We start from the raw sequence: 13,858 nt of genomic DNA, 5'->3' as shown, positions 1-13,858 counted from the left end.
ATCGGTCTTGTCATAAGATGAAAATGAAAAGTGATGTCATTTTACTTGATACAAAGGGGCAGCCAGTGATAATCTGTCAAAAGAGACGTTTTGAAAGAAAACTCAGTGTTACACTTGGAGCTGATATTTTGGTCTGCATCCTGTTTTTTGTTAGCAGCAGTGAGTTGCAGAGATGACTCACACATGGTCCTGAGTCAGCAGGTAGACGACAGAGATGCAGTGGATGAAGCTAACACCGTGAAATGCAGCCGTGGGCTGCATGTAGTAGTGTGAAAAGGGAACTGTGGGAGTTGTAAATTTTGCAGGTGAAAGGAGGAGGAAAGATGAGGACTTACGTTTCAGGTATGAACAGACGTTTAAACTGAGAGTCAGATGGAGACATGGGGTGTCTAGAAATAATAAAAGGTAGGTGAGAACAGCAGAGGACTTTGGAGTGTTGGCGGAAGGAAGTGATGGTGGGTGCATAGAAAGGGGCCAGATCGTAGGCAGGATTGTTCCTTAGGCGCGCTGCTCCCCTCATCCGGCTACTGCGGTAGCTCAGGCCCCATCTGTCTTGTGGGGTTTTCTGTACTAGTTTCCGAAGTACTCTCGCTTTCCTGCTCTTTAACCTATAGTCTGTACTACCAGCAACTGATTTTCTGAAATCTGGTTCAGTTACTCCTTTATTTGGAACACTTCACTAGGTTTCCAGTGCCCACCTGCAGAGGGCATTGAGCATATACCCGCTCCCCAAGCCAGGGCAGGATATGTGAGTAGTGAGCCTTCCTTGTAAATCAAGGCTCACGCAGTAATAAAATCTATCTTGTAAGGTTGACTTGAAAAACAGATGAGAGCATGTATTTAAAGTGCTTAGCCTTAAGTCTGTTATATAATAAACACAGATTAAAGGTGAGACATTATTGTGGTTTTTCAGGAGTCAGCAGTTTTGAACTCCGGTTCCTGAAACATGTTGTACAAAATGGCCTTACCTTCTGTGTATCTTCCAGGTGACCTTTCCCCTCTTGTTTCAATTCCTATCCTTCATGCCACTCTTGGCCCTGTTGATTATTCCCTTATTTTACTAGCCTGAATGTGCTACCATTGTATACTCGAGAGTAAATCATAGTTATTGATGAACTTGTTTCTGCTGGTAGACTACAGCCTTGTGAAAGTCAGGATTCCTTCATCATTTCACGCCAAGTTCCTAAAACACTGGCAAATGCTATGCGTTCAGGAAATGTTTAATAAAAAAGTTAATAGACTAATCAGCACATGATGCTAGCGTGTTGATTTCCAACATGGAAAAACTTACTCCAAATTGTACCATGGAAAGATTTTGATAATTTTGCATAGCATGCTTCTTTTTTTCCTCCCATACTTCTTAACAGTACTGAAATGCTCACCATAAGGTCTAAAATTTCTTCCTCTGGCAATCTTTGAAAATAATGTGCAAATTTTCTGTGTCAGTGATGGATATATCCTTCCAGTGCCCTTCCAACCTAAGAATCTGCGATGAGAAAAAAATAAAAGTACTACTAAAGGAGCTGATACATAGTTTAGGACATTAATGTGTCTTTGCATTTGTTACATAAACCTCATATTAACCCTAAGCGATATATACCATTATATAGATTTTATAGGAGAGAAAGATGAGGCCTAACAAAAGTTAGTTTCCCCAAGTTTATGGTTAAGCTCCTTTATTCTAAATCTTAAAGCTAATGTTCTCTGGAACATGCTGCCTCTTAATAGTCAACTTAATAGATACCTTAGTAGGCAACAAAGTTCTCAATATTTGATGAAAGCAAATTTGTCCAGATAGGAAGTGGGTATTTGTCATTCATGGAGTATTTTAAATATTTTTTCAGGCGTGTGAAAAGGTATTTTGAAGTATAATTTTCTGGCTTAAAATTTGTGAGCTTATGTAGCTATACCAAGTACAGTTACTGGATTCCCTGGTGGCTCAGATGGTAAAGAATCCACCTGCAATGCAGGAGAACAGGTTTCGATCCCTGGGTGGGGAAGATCCCCTGGAGAAAGGAATGGCAACCCACTCCAGGATTCTGGCCTGGAGAATTCTGTGGACAGAGGAGCCTGGTGGGCTACAGTCCATGGGGTCGCGAAGAGTCAGACACAACTGAGCGACTTTCACTTTCATAGTACAGTTATGTCTCTCTGTCTGTTTACTCACTTTATTTATCTATTTGTTTTCCAGAAAACCGTGGACTGCATGACAACAATGTCAGTGCCTTCCACCCTGGTTAAATGTTTATATCTGTTTTTTGACCTTCCACATGTGCCTGAGGCAGTTGGAGGTGCACAGAATGAGCTACCTCTAGCAGAACGTCGGGGGCTACTCCAGAAAGTTTTTGTACAGGTATGAAAGGTGCTGTGTGTCTGTTCATCTAGACCACCTTATTTCAGGTGTAACAGGTACAGTCTAAGTAGATGTTCTGCCTGTCCCATTTTCTATAGTGTTTCTTGCTGTTTATTATAAATTGACTTTATTTCATCTAACTGGCATATTTCTTGAATTTGCCCATTTCTTTTGAGGAATATTTGGGCAAGGGATTCACAGGTTTGTTATTCTGAACAGATTCGATCATTAAGATTACCTTTCATATTGTAAAAGCATCTCTTAAATGAACAAAGCAAGGAACACTTTTATTAACAATGCTGTTAACTTTGGGGTAATATTTCTTCTTGTGTCAAGAAATTCTGTCTTGTTGCTGTCTAAATATAGGAAGTCCTTAGCCAGTAAGTACTTAGCTTAGAAAATACAGTTTATTTTAGTGGCTACTGCCACCTTTTCTGCTCCCTGTCTGTGAACCTTCTTTCCCACTGTGGTCACTCTTCTTTTAATAATTGCATTAGCAGAGTAAGTGAACCCTTGTTAGCTAGTCTGGAAATATTGTCATCATTTGATATCCTTTCTTGGGAGAAAATTCTCACAACAAACAAACTATAAACATTTACAATATAATCTATCCATGGGAAATATGGTATTTAAAAAATATATGTTTGACATAGAAAGATGAATACTGCATGATTTTATTTATAAGTTAAGAGGTCAGACTTTTAAAAGTAGAGTGTTGGTTGCCTGGGGCTGGGAGGTGAGAGAAAAGAGAGTTGTTTTCCAGGGGATCCAGAGGTTCAGTTCTGCGGGAGGAAAATGTCCTACAGATGTTTTGTATGACAGTGTGCATGTAGTTAACACGCTGTCCATAAAAATGATTAAGAGGGTTAAATTGTTATGTGTTTTTATGCCTCAATTTAGAAGACTCACACCTGTTTGAGTCCCATTTTATGAAATAAGATGCCAGTTTCTCATCTCTAAAATGAAAATAATACCTGGCTAAAGGATTTGGGGGAAGAGTCAGTGAAATAATACCTAAAGCTGTGCTTCTCTGCTTTAGACATGGTAGACCTGAAATGCAAAAAGTCATTTTTCTGATAAATAAGTTTGATTTCCTTATAAGTGTTTCCTCCACCGCTTTCAGCATCGATGAGAGCAGGGAGAAAGAACAGAGAGGACACTGGATCTGCATCAGGTGCAGCAGAGCAGGGCACAGGTGATGCTGGCACCTGTTACACTCGGGTTGTTGCTCCAGGAACGACTGGACTTTGCTGAGGTCTGTGTGTGCTAAGTTGCTTCAGTGTGTGCAACTCTCTGCAGCCCCACGGTCGGTAGTCCGTCAGGCTCCTCGTCCATGGAATTTTCCAGGCAGGAATACTGGAGTGGGTTGCCATGCCCTCCTCCAGGGGTTCTTCCCAACCCAGGGATCAAACTCACGTCTCTTATGTCTTCTGCTTTGGCAGGTGGGGTCTTTTACCACTAGATTTCCCAAGTGACTCAACTGTGAAGAATACTCCTGCCAACTGCAAGAGACAAGGGCTCAATCTCTGGGTAGGGGAGATCCCCTGGGGAAGGAAATGACTACCCGCTCCAGTATTCTTGCCTGGAAAACCCAATGGAGAGAGGAGCCCTGTAGTATATATTCCGTGAGGTCGCAAAGAGTCAGACTCATCTGTGCGACTGAGCCCCTACATAGCAGTGAAGATGGGGGAGAGTAAGACAGGTTAGAAATGAAAAGACAGGATTATCAATAAAATGCTAATTCAATGAATATTTATTGAACACTTGGTTTATTAAATACTTTTGTGCTAGCAGTTAACATCCCTATCTTGTTTGCAAGACCTTCCATGACTTCAGAGCTCTTGTTTTCCTCTGAAATAATAATGTGATGAAATGGCAGAAATGGGATTAGAACTCAGGTTTATCTAACCTCTCAATTAGAATGGAAGAGAATAGCAATGGGAAGAAGTAAAAGAGTAAACCACCTAGGAATTAAAGCTGTTTTAAGACATGGCTATTGAAGAGAGTGGGTTGAGACTAGAGCCCTGTTTCAGTAAAGTCCGTCTGAAGAAGTAACACCTTAGACAAACAGAAGCTGGTAACTAAGTAGCAAAGATTTCTTCTAAAACTTGATTTTTTTCTATATCTGAAAGCAGTGGGTGCTGACTTTGAACTGAATGTAGGATTCATTTTAGCATATTGGAATCATTGGATGTTAAAGAAATATTAAAGGCCAAATGGGATGCAACAGAGAATTTAAGTGAAACGGTTCATTTACACTTACGGAAACTTATAGTCATGTCTCTTCCACAGCTGGTGCCCGGCAGTGATCAGAACCCTGCTCTCCCACCGTCTAGTCCAGGGTTCCTTCAGTGCATCGGCTTAGCTTTTCTCATTTGTTATCACGGTCCAGACATTGTTTTGTCTAAAAAACCCAATGGACACGAACTTATTAAATGCTTTCAGAATGCAGTGTTTATTATAGACACAAACTTATTAAATGCTTTCAGAATGCATAGTGTTTATTATAGATAAAATCCCTGTGTTTATATTTTGTGACAGATGGTTTCCTGGGACCTTAGCAGTTGGTAGTGCTTCATGTAGGCTTTTTTTTTTTGTATTTGCATTAACGTGGCCAATTACTGCTCTGCCGCACTTGGCCGGACATTGTAACAGAATCCCTACAAATAGAAGTGCTTAGTGTAGGGGCCGAAGAGGAATGAGTAGATTCTTCAGTTTTCTCCTGCGTAAAATAAAAAGGTTATTAATACTAGATTATCTGTAAGAATTCTTTTGACTTGGAAGTTGAAGAATTAGTTATCTTAAGGGTCAAGAGCAAGGAATTAAATCCAACTTATTTTTGAGCACAAGGATTTGACTTGGAAAAAAACATTTTATTTTCAGGTTTGTTTTTATGTTACAAATTAGAGAAATGACATCTGTCCCTCTAATCACATATGGGCATGTGAATACCAGTGAAAAGTATAATCAACAATAGACTGTTATGAGTATATATACATATGTGAATATATATATATATATATTTGCTGCAGTTATCTTTATCTTCATATATCTTTTTGTTACATTTAATACATGTGGGAAGAGGTACACATATTACATGTATTAATAAAAATTTGGTATTCAGCAGTGTCTCTAGGCAATTTTTTGGGGGGAAGGGGGAATGCCTATACTTAATAGAGTTTATAAATATTTTGTTGTTCACTGAGTTCTAAATCTTTTTTTCCCTGATATTTATCAGCTATGAATTAGAAATTCTTATATTTGAGTAAAATTTTGCACTGAAAGAAATAGGAAAAGGCAGACCTAGCTTTCTCCGACGAAATATGATGCTTCAAATACTTTTTCTATATAATAGTTTCCCCCAGATATTAAAATACTCCAGTTTTATTTTATTTATTTTAATATTTTAAAAATATTTAGATGAGAAAATATAGCACAGAGAAGGAAAGTTAACTTTTTCTGCCACCAAACTGAGATTAGAAGAAGAAAGGTTTTTGGAGGGCAGAAACCGTAGCTTCATTCCCCAAGTAGCAGGCCTTTAATGCCATAAATGGTTGTGCAATGTGTATTTTCCAAACCATAGGTAAGGAATAAGTTTTCATTCCAGAGTTTAAGAAGTGTTGAGTTATGCTTTAGAAGATTTTTGGCTGCTGCTGCTGCTAAGTCTCTTCAGTCGTGTCTGACTCTGTACGACCCCATAGATGGCAGCCCACCAGGCTCCCCCGTCCCTGGGATTCTCCAGGCAAGAACTCTGTTGCCATTTCCTTCTCCAATGCATGAAAGTGAAAAATGAAAGTGAAGTTGCTCAGTCGTATCTGACTCTTCACAACCCCATGGAATGCAGCCTACCAGGCTCCTCCATCCATGGGATTTTCCAGGCAAGAGTACTGGAGTGCCACTGCCTTCTCCAGATTTTTGGCTACTAGATACAATTAATAATTCTGAATTAAGATGACTATTATTATAATGTCCCCTTCTACTTGCATAGAAGTTGGAAAAAATTGAGAATACTTTTACTTTTAAAAACATGTTATTTTCTTGTCTCCCTAAAAGTGTCCTTTTTAGAGAAGAAAATTACAATTCACCTATGGCAAACTAAGAATTAACATTCTAAAACTGGAATGTTGACCTTGAAAGTTACTGTTGATTTATTCCATTTCAGGGTAGGGCAAAAGAGTACCCCCCCAAAAAAAAACCCACCATGGTGAAGTAAAGATGGTAAACATGTAACTTAAAAAAAAAAATAAGCTGATAAAGGTAGAGGTGGTTAACTGTCTTACCATAACACAGTTGTAAATTATAGGTGTCTTTTTTAATGTTGCCTAACTTAGAGCGCTCATCATTGTGGCTTTAATGATAGCACTCAACACTGACCCTGAACTTGCAGAGTTTTGAATAATCAGATCTAGTCCTTTTCTAGCCCCTGCCTTTCCCCCAATCATTCATTCATTTATGTACACATTTTCTTTGTTCTTTAGATCTTAGTGAAACTCTGCAGTTTTGTTTCACCGGCCGAGGAGCTGGCTCAGAAAGACGATCTCCAGCTTTTATTCAGTGCAATAACCTCTTGGTGCCCTCCCTATAACCTGCCTTGGAGGAAGAGTGCCGGAGAAGTCCTTATGACCATATCCCGTCACGGTCTCAGTGTCAACGTGGTGAAGTATATTCATGGTGAATATCTCGTAACGTATTCGTTCTAGATGTTCTGAATTTTCTCCGCCTTTCTCTCCTCATATGATGGCAAATTTGTTTCTCTTGTTCAGTTCTCCAAAGATTCTATTTTAAATGAAGAACTATATTTGCCAGGAGAAAACAATTATTTGTGAAGTGTTTCAAATGTAAAAAATTCTCATGTTCTCAATAATGGATATCCAGGAGAGTTAAGATAACCTTACCTTTAAGTAAATGATGTCTAAATAATAATGCAGATTCCACTTCATTGCCTCTTCTTCCTTCCTCTTTTGCTGAATGAAAAGAGATTTTTTGAGATGCTATAGTTCAAACTCTTTCTGAAGATATTCGTAAGTAGACAGATAATCTGTCCAATGAGGCATGAATAAAATTAAGTAGATTCTTTATCAGCACTGAAAAGAAATTGTCCATTTTTTTAGCTCATATATGTAAATATGTGTCAACTGTCCCTTAAAATGGGTCAATAAGAGAAATAGGAGACAATTATAGCATCTCAAATAGTCCACTTATGTGTATATATATATATATATGTACACACACACACACAAATTGAAAAATCTTTCAAAATAGCTTTTAGTACATCTATTCATTTACCTAAAGTCCATCAGTCATTAAATGTTTCTTACCTCTGTTCCTGTGTTAAATCTTCTTAGTTATTGTTATGTGACCCTGGATTTCTTGAGACAAATAAATTTTTTTAAAGATAGAAGAGGGTAAGTCTTCTTTGAAATGCCTCCAGTCCCAGAAGTCATGGGATATAACTATGTTTTAAACTAGTACATATATAGTACAGACAAAAATTTGAAAACTTTATTTCCTGGAGTAGTTCTGTATCTTATGTTTCTCCATTTTTTATTATATTAATATAAAGGTCAAAAATATCATTTGGCAGCAGGCAATCATCTTTTTTAATAATAAAACTTCTAAATATAATGTAAAAACTGTTATAAATGTCAACTGATTTTCAACACTTCCTGTATTACTCTTTGTTTACTACTTAGAGGTATAGCTGCCCTACTCAATTTGAATCTTATATTTGCTTTCAGAATGTGTACCATTTATCTTACCATATTTTATAAATATACTAAAATTTAATGTTTCATTAAATACCAGTTAAGGATGAAGTTTTCTTAAGCAGTTGACGTAAGTTATATATGTACACACACACACACATATTTATTCAGTTCTTTATTTTCTTTGTTTTTACAGAAAAAGAATGTTTATCTACGTGTGTTCAGAATATGCAGCAGTCAGATGACCTGTCTCCCCTAGAAATTGTTGAGATGTTTGCTGGGCTTTCTTGTTTCCTCAAAGATTCCAGTGATGTTTCCCAAACTCTTCTGGATGATTTTCGGATATGGCAAGGATATAATTTCCTTTGTGATCTCTTGCTTAGGTAAAACCCCACAATATAAGAATGTATTTTAATTGTCTACTTAGTCTTCTCATCAAAGGAAGCGAAGTAGTTTGGGCTATAGGGAAAAAGAAATCAGCCAATCACTTATGTAAGGTATACTTTATACTCTTAGCTTTAATCACTTCTTTTTATTCCTATTCTGTCAAGAGAGTACAAAGAGTGAATTTAGAGTTAAATTGGAAAATGTAGGTTGCACAGGTGGATTCAATGGGTAGATGTGAAGAAGAAATCTGCTCTTCCTTAGCAGCTGAGGGAGAAGAGTTTGGGTGAACTAATTAACATCTTCCTGAAGTGTAAACTCTTTGTGCTTAATTATATTTTTGGTTTTCCTTAATGGTAATATCAATGCTATCAAGCTATTAATACAGTTAGTAGCAAGAATAATTTTGCAGAATGAATGAGATGCTGAAAATGTATATATAAAACATAGTAGTCTGAAGCTACTTAGCAGCAGCAGCAGCAGCAGTCAATCGAAAAGTGTTTTACTAGCCTTCTTTTTCATCCCAAATGTTCCTTGCATATACTGGAAAAACAGCTGGTTACAAGTTTATTAGGAAGAGGATATTCATGCTAGTCGTTCCCAGGCCATTAATCAGTTTTAAGTTGTTTGATTTACTGTAAACCACCACTGTTTTGTAAACTTTTAAGTTCTAACACCAGTGTGATCTAGTTGCTGTTACTTAATAGTAGGCAACCCCTAAGAATATAATTTTGCACATATATCCTAATTTACAAATGAAGAGATGTGAAAGTTTATGAAATAACTATTTAATGTTACTAATTGATGCTGTCCTTTGAGAATTCAAGAGTCTTAAAAATGTTGGTAACTTGTTGCAATAATTTCAACGTGTGTTTATTGATCCTAAAGATACAATTCTAAATGCAGACCAAGTTTTATGTGTATTAGTGCTCCTGAATTCTGATAGCTACTAGCTGTCCCACTCTCCACATCTATGGTTGATTCTCCATGGCCATTAAAAAGCATATCTATGACGAGTTTATACTAACATGGAGAAGCATGTGCATAACACAAATTAATGAAAAAAACAGGTTACAGCATTCTGTGTATAGTATAAAAATATTTATTGTTAAAACATAACTTTTCACATTAAGAAAAGACAAGTTTAAAGGAATTAAGTTTGTTTTAAAAAATTGTTAGACTCTCAGAACTTTATTTAAATGTACTGTAATGCCAGTATTTGAGTTAATTAATGAAATGCAGATGAAGTCTTACAAATATTCCCCTAGAATTCACTGTTTAAAATTATTAATGGAGAAAACGTCTTAGGAAAGAAATGGTTAATAAGGTTTTCGGTTGTAAACAATGAAACTTATAACCTTAGAGCCTTAGGGAACTTAAGAGATATTTAATCTAATCCTTTTATATTAAGAAACTTTCTACCAAAGATTAATGATTTACCTAAAATAATACTGTTAATGGCAAAATCAACATTTATCAGGTGTTCTGACTATTGACGTAATTTCTTTCAAATACACCATCGTATCTCATAATTAAATTTGTAGCTTTATAAAAATATCATGTGTTTATATAGGAAAAAATATAAGAAGAAACTTCTTATAGTAGTCTGTACATTTATTTATTGCATATAAAATTGAAATTTTCTTTCTGTATTGAATTTTAAAATACAACACAAGAGAAAACATATTTGCTAAATCTTACTTTTCCTAGATTGGAACAAGCAAAAGAGGCAGAATCCAAAGATGCCTTGAAAGATCTGGTTAATCTGATAACTTCCCTAACAACATATGGTGTCAATGAACTAAAACCAGCTGGTATTACCACAGGGGCACCCTTTTTATTGCCTGGATTTGCAGTACCTCAGCCTGCAGGCAAAGGTGAGTTTTCCCCCAACCCCCACCCCCACCCACCTGCCCCGTTCTGAGCCACTCAGAGAAATAAGGAAAGAATAAATGTATCCAACTGATTGCTCCTTATTTATGTTATTTATATAAAGGTAATATGCTGTTTTTTATTAAGGTTGGTGCTTTTTATGGTATAATTTCTTGAATGACAGTCTTTAGCAGATAAAATACTTGAAAATAATATGAAAATATCACAAAACAATGAAATTTATATTTTAGTATTTCATTTTAATATTCAAACAGTTTAATAATTCAAACATGCCTCTGCTGAATGTTGGCACCCCACACATTTCTGCTTCTTGTGCCTGCAATGCGAGTCACTCTCTGTGTCTATCTCTGTAAGATGTATATAGAAAGCACAGGTGCAAACAGTTAGCATTTTCCTAAGGAAACCTAAGTACAGAGAAGTTACATTACATACTTTCAGGTCAGAGAATACATTTTATAGTTCAGATTTCCTAGCTTTGGCTTTTCTCACCTAGTAACCTACTAAGAAAACTTATTGTATATTAATAACATTTAATTATGTAAGAGTGCAAATTTTATAGTTTATGTAGTTTTTTTAATGCATACTAACCATTCTGAGCTTCCCTGGTGGCTCAGAGGTCGGGAGAGCTGGGTTCGATCCCTGGGTCGGAAACATCCCCTGGAGAAGGAAATGGCAACCCACTCTAGTATTCTTGCCTGGAGAATCCCATGGATGGAGGAGCCTGGTGGGCTATAGTCCACGGGGTCACAAAGAGTCAGATACAACTGAGCGACTTTACTTTCCCATTCTGGAAGAATGTGAACCCACAGGCTTCTAATAGTTCTTTTCGCATTATTGTTACATACTAAGTATTCAATACTGTGGTGATATTTGCATGTAAAATTTAGCCAGAAAATATCATCATATCTGGTTATTTCAATTTCACAGCACATTATCTATGTATTTTATAATGTAGAACCCAGCAGTTATAAATTCTTAAGCCTATGAGAATAAATAGATATACCAGAATACACTAAATTTAATTTACTGGAGAAAATTATATTGAAAAGTCATGACTTAAATTGAAGTTGTTGTACTAACTTTCATAAGATGTGCCCTCAGTTTATAGGTTATACAGAGCTTCTTAAATAAATAAAATCTAAAAGTATTTTACAGAGCTGTTCAATATTTTATTTAATATTAAGGAACAATATTAAATTAATGCTTCTAATTTATAGACTCGAGCTTAAATTTTCCACAGTTAACTCTTTCTGTGCATTCATCTAAACATAACTAAGTAATATAATTTTTATTTTAGGTTTCATTATTTTATTTGGTTAATCAATCTGATTGTGACACTGAGATAATATTTAGTTACTCAGTAGTATAATTTTGTAATGAGAGAATTAATGCAGCTAAATTAACCTTCCTCATATTTCTGCCTGATTTTTCTCATCTATAACAGAGATGATTCACAGCATCTCTAGGGATTATTTTGAGAATTCAGCGACATATGTCTATGAAAACAAAGTTAACTAGAAGGGACGTTGCCCTGAGTCAAAACTCAGGTTACCTATAAGTGGCATAACCTTTCTAAATATCAACTTCTTCAGAAACATTGATGTAATATTCAATAAAAAGGAATAGATCAAGCTAGATCATTCTGAGTTTCATCTATGACTTAAAATTATCTTTCTCATGGCTTGTTTAGACTCAAGGAGATACTAATGGTTTTATTTCACATAAAGAGCTTATGAAATATGGGGTTTTTTTGCCAGCAGTATTGAAGTATAATTTGCATATATTAAAATGTATCCTTTTTAAGTGTTGGGTTTGAGTTTAGGTAAATATTTGTGGTTGTGCAGTCACCACCATAATCATGATAGGGAATATCCCATCCATCTAAATCTGATGCTGGGAAAGATCGAAGGCAAGAGGAGAAGGGGAAGACAGAGGATGAGATGGTTGGATGGCATCACCGACTCTGTGGACATGAGTTTGTGTAAGCTCCTGGAGTTGGTGATGGATAGGGAAGCCTGGTGTGCTGCGGTCCTTGGGGTTGCAAAGAGTCGGACACAACTGACTGAACTGATCCATCTAAAAGTTTCCTTGTTCCATTTTATATTCAGTCCCCTCTCATCACTCTTACCCTGGTAACCACTGATTTGCTTTGGTTTTGCTATTTCTAGAATTACGTAAACTAGACTCCTAAATTACGTAGTTTTGTGTATCTGGCTTTAGTATTTCTCCATGTTGCTGGATGTATCTGAAGTTCTTTTTTAATATTGGATAGTATTTCATTGTTTAAATATCCTGCAGTTGTTTATCCATTCACCAGTTGATGTTTATTTAACTATAATGAATAAAATATTAGGAACATTTGTATAAAACAAGTCTTTGTGTGGACATACATTTTCATTTCTTTGGGGTGGTAACCAAGCAGTGAAATTGCTGATTCATATGGTCAATGTATATTTAACTTTATGAGAAACTGCCAAACTATTTTCTAAAGTGGCTGTACCATTGTGCATTCACATCAGCTCTGTAATGAGAATTTGTTTTATAGTCTCAAAGCAGTTGGTGGTATTAACCTTAATTTTACATATTTGAGTGTGTAATAGTATATGTTGGTTTTCTGTTTTGTTTTGTTTTTTTTACTTTTTTCTAAATTATTTCAAGCTTTTTCATATTCCTATTTGCTGTCTGTGCCTCGACTTTGGTTCAGCTCTCTGTGTCCAGTGTTTGATAGCTTTGTTGGTTTTATTGGAATTTTTAGAGTTCTTTGGATAGTCTGGATAAGTCCTAAGTATGTTGTCTTAATTTTGACATTCCTTTTCTTGGTAGTATCTTTGAAGACCGAAAGTTTTAAATTTGATGAAGTTCAGTTTAGCACTTTTGAATTATTTTATGGGTTTTGCCTCATATTTTAGAAATCTTACTTAACCCACATTCACAATTATCTTCTGGTTTCTTCTAGGAGTTTCACATTTTTAACCTTTACGTTAAAGTCAATGATACATTTTAAGTTAACTTTTGTATATGGCTGGAAGTAAGGTTTATTTGTTTTCCCAGTACAGATATGTGCATGTGCTAGGACTCTTTGTCGAAAAGATTGTATAGCTATATATTCTGGAAGTCTTTTCAATTCTGCTTCGTTAATGTGTCTGTCCTGAAGCCAATGCTGCTTCAGTTTTGATTCCCATATCTTTATAGTCTTGAAATGGAATCATTTAAGTTGTCCAAGTTTGTTCTTTTAAAAATTATTTTGGCTATTCTAGGTCCTCTGAACTTCCACATAAATTTAGTAATCTTCATATCGGTTATTGAAAACAGAAAAAGCCTGCTGAGATATTTATTGGGAAGTAGTAAATAAATATGGGGAGAATTGACATCTTAACAACATTGCGTCATCCAATTCATGAGTATACAGCTTTCCATTTATTTGGGTCCTGGTATTTTCTCTCAGCAATGTTTTATAAATGTCCACTGTAAAGAACTTTCCTTCTTGTTCTTAAATTTATTCCTAAATATTTTTTTGATAATG

General features: G+C 35.8%; 1 protein-coding gene across 4 annotated transcripts in view; it reads left to right on the top strand.

Annotated features, from left to right (window-relative positions):
* The window catches only part of WDFY3 (WD repeat and FYVE domain containing 3), a 279,597-nt gene that overhangs the window by 115,306 nt on the left and 150,433 nt on the right, over positions 1 to 13,858 (top strand). For all 4 annotated transcript variants that reach the window (XM_018049687.1, XM_018049685.1, XM_018049684.1 and 1 more), the window contains exons 6-9: positions 2,192 to 2,353; positions 6,832 to 7,024; positions 8,255 to 8,441; positions 10,153 to 10,319. In XM_018049687.1, the coding sequence (XP_017905176.1) occupies positions 2,192 to 2,353; positions 6,832 to 7,024; positions 8,255 to 8,441; positions 10,153 to 10,319 (709 nt within the window). The remainder of the gene's footprint in view (positions 1 to 2,191; positions 2,354 to 6,831; positions 7,025 to 8,254; positions 8,442 to 10,152; positions 10,320 to 13,858) is intronic.

Source organism: Capra hircus, chromosome 6 (genome assembly GCF_001704415.2).
Source record: "Capra hircus breed San Clemente chromosome 6, ASM170441v1, whole genome shotgun sequence".
Classification (NCBI taxonomy): domain Eukaryota; kingdom Metazoa; phylum Chordata; class Mammalia; order Artiodactyla; family Bovidae; genus Capra; species Capra hircus.
This window is presented reverse-complemented; position numbering and strand designations above follow the sequence as displayed.